This window comes from Ammospiza caudacuta, chromosome 12 (assembly GCF_027887145.1).
Source record: "Ammospiza caudacuta isolate bAmmCau1 chromosome 12, bAmmCau1.pri, whole genome shotgun sequence".
NCBI lineage: Eukaryota > Metazoa > Chordata > Aves > Passeriformes > Passerellidae > Ammospiza > Ammospiza caudacuta.
In genome coordinates this window covers 3001552-3002876 of record NC_080604.1, presented here as the reverse complement: position 1 = coordinate 3002876, position 1325 = coordinate 3001552, and the positions used below count along the sequence as shown (strand labels likewise).

The following is a 1325-nucleotide window of genomic DNA, read 5'->3' as shown; positions in this document are numbered from 1 at the left end:
CCAGGGCAACAGAAGAAAGGTAGAGTTTAGCTGATTTGCCCAGTCACACCACATCCCTACCAGCACATGGAATTAAGCCTTGCTCCTTTCCCAAGCAGGTGCCCATCCCACTGTGCTTTGGACAGAGCAGGGCCAGGCAGGGCCAAAGCCAAACCAGCCCTGCCAGGGAATTCCCAACATGGTTTTCCTGTGGGCAGAAGGGAGGGAGGGCTGGAGGCCTTTTGGGCAGCTGTGACAGCGCAGAGCTGCACTGTACACGTCATAGAAGGAGGAAGGTTTGGCCACAGGAGACAGTCCCTGGGGAGAGCACGGGCAGCAGCTGCAGTGGTGTCCCTGGGTCACAGATGAAGGCCAGAACCATGCTGGACACGGCGCTCACTGCCCCCCACGCCAGGGCCGCCCCCAGGAAGCCGAAGATGGCGGCGAGCGGCTCCAAGGCCCACAAGGCCGCAGGGCCCAGCGTCACCAAGCTGCTCACCAGGGCCGTGTCTGCCCCCAAGGAGCGCAAGGAGCTCTCCCTGGCCACGCTCAGGAAGGCACTGCCTGCTGGTGGCCGTGATGAGGAGAAGAACAAGAGCCACATCAAGCTGGGGCCCAAGAGCCTCACCAGCAATGGCACTCGGGTGCAGACCAAGGGCATCGGAGCCTCTGGCTCTTTCAAGCTAAACAAGAAGCCGGGTGAGACAAAAGAAAAGGCAACAAAGAAAAAGACAGCTGCCAAGCACAAGAAGCCAGCAGCCAAGAAGCCTGCCGGCCCTGCTAAGAAGCCCAAGAAAGGGGTGATAGTGAAGAAGAGAACCAAGAAGGCAAAGAAGCCAGCAGCCACAGGAGCCAAGAAAGCAGCCAAGAGTCTCAAGGGAGGCACACAGGCAGGCCATGCCAAGGAGGTAGTGAAGAGCCCAGCTAAGGTGAAGGTGGTGAAGGCCAAAGCAGCCAAGCCTAAGGCAGTCAAACCCAAAGTGGCCAAGGCAAAGAAGACAGTGCCAAAAAAGAAGTAAGACAACTGAGAGAAATTGAGAGTCTGCTCATTTAAATAAACCCTGTCATCTTAAATAATTTTTTGTCATTCCAGTCCTCTAGTGATGCCCAGTTACCTAAACTGAAGGCACTGGTATGGGACCTTGTCACTTGGGGCAGGGTGTGTGTGTATTCCCACAGACGCTGGTATCCAGTGGTAACAACCCTCTGCACCAGCTGGATGGAAACCCCAGACCTTTGGAATGACAACTCACCTGTGACTTCACCTGGACCTCAGCAGTCAGACAATTTACGGACATTACCAGCAAAAAGAAATGCTCCCTCTGACAGTTTTAAATGTTATCTCT

At 55.2% G+C, this 1325-nt stretch overlaps 1 protein-coding gene across 1 annotated transcript; it reads left to right on the top strand.

The window, feature by feature from the left end:
- The first annotated feature begins 344 nt into the window (after positions 1–344).
- On the top strand, positions 345–998 carry LOC131563213 (histone H1-like). The gene has a single exon (XM_058813137.1). The coding sequence runs from the start codon at positions 345–347 to the stop codon at positions 996–998; it is 654 nt and encodes a 217-aa protein (XP_058669120.1).
- Positions 999–1325: the final 327 nt, after the last annotated feature.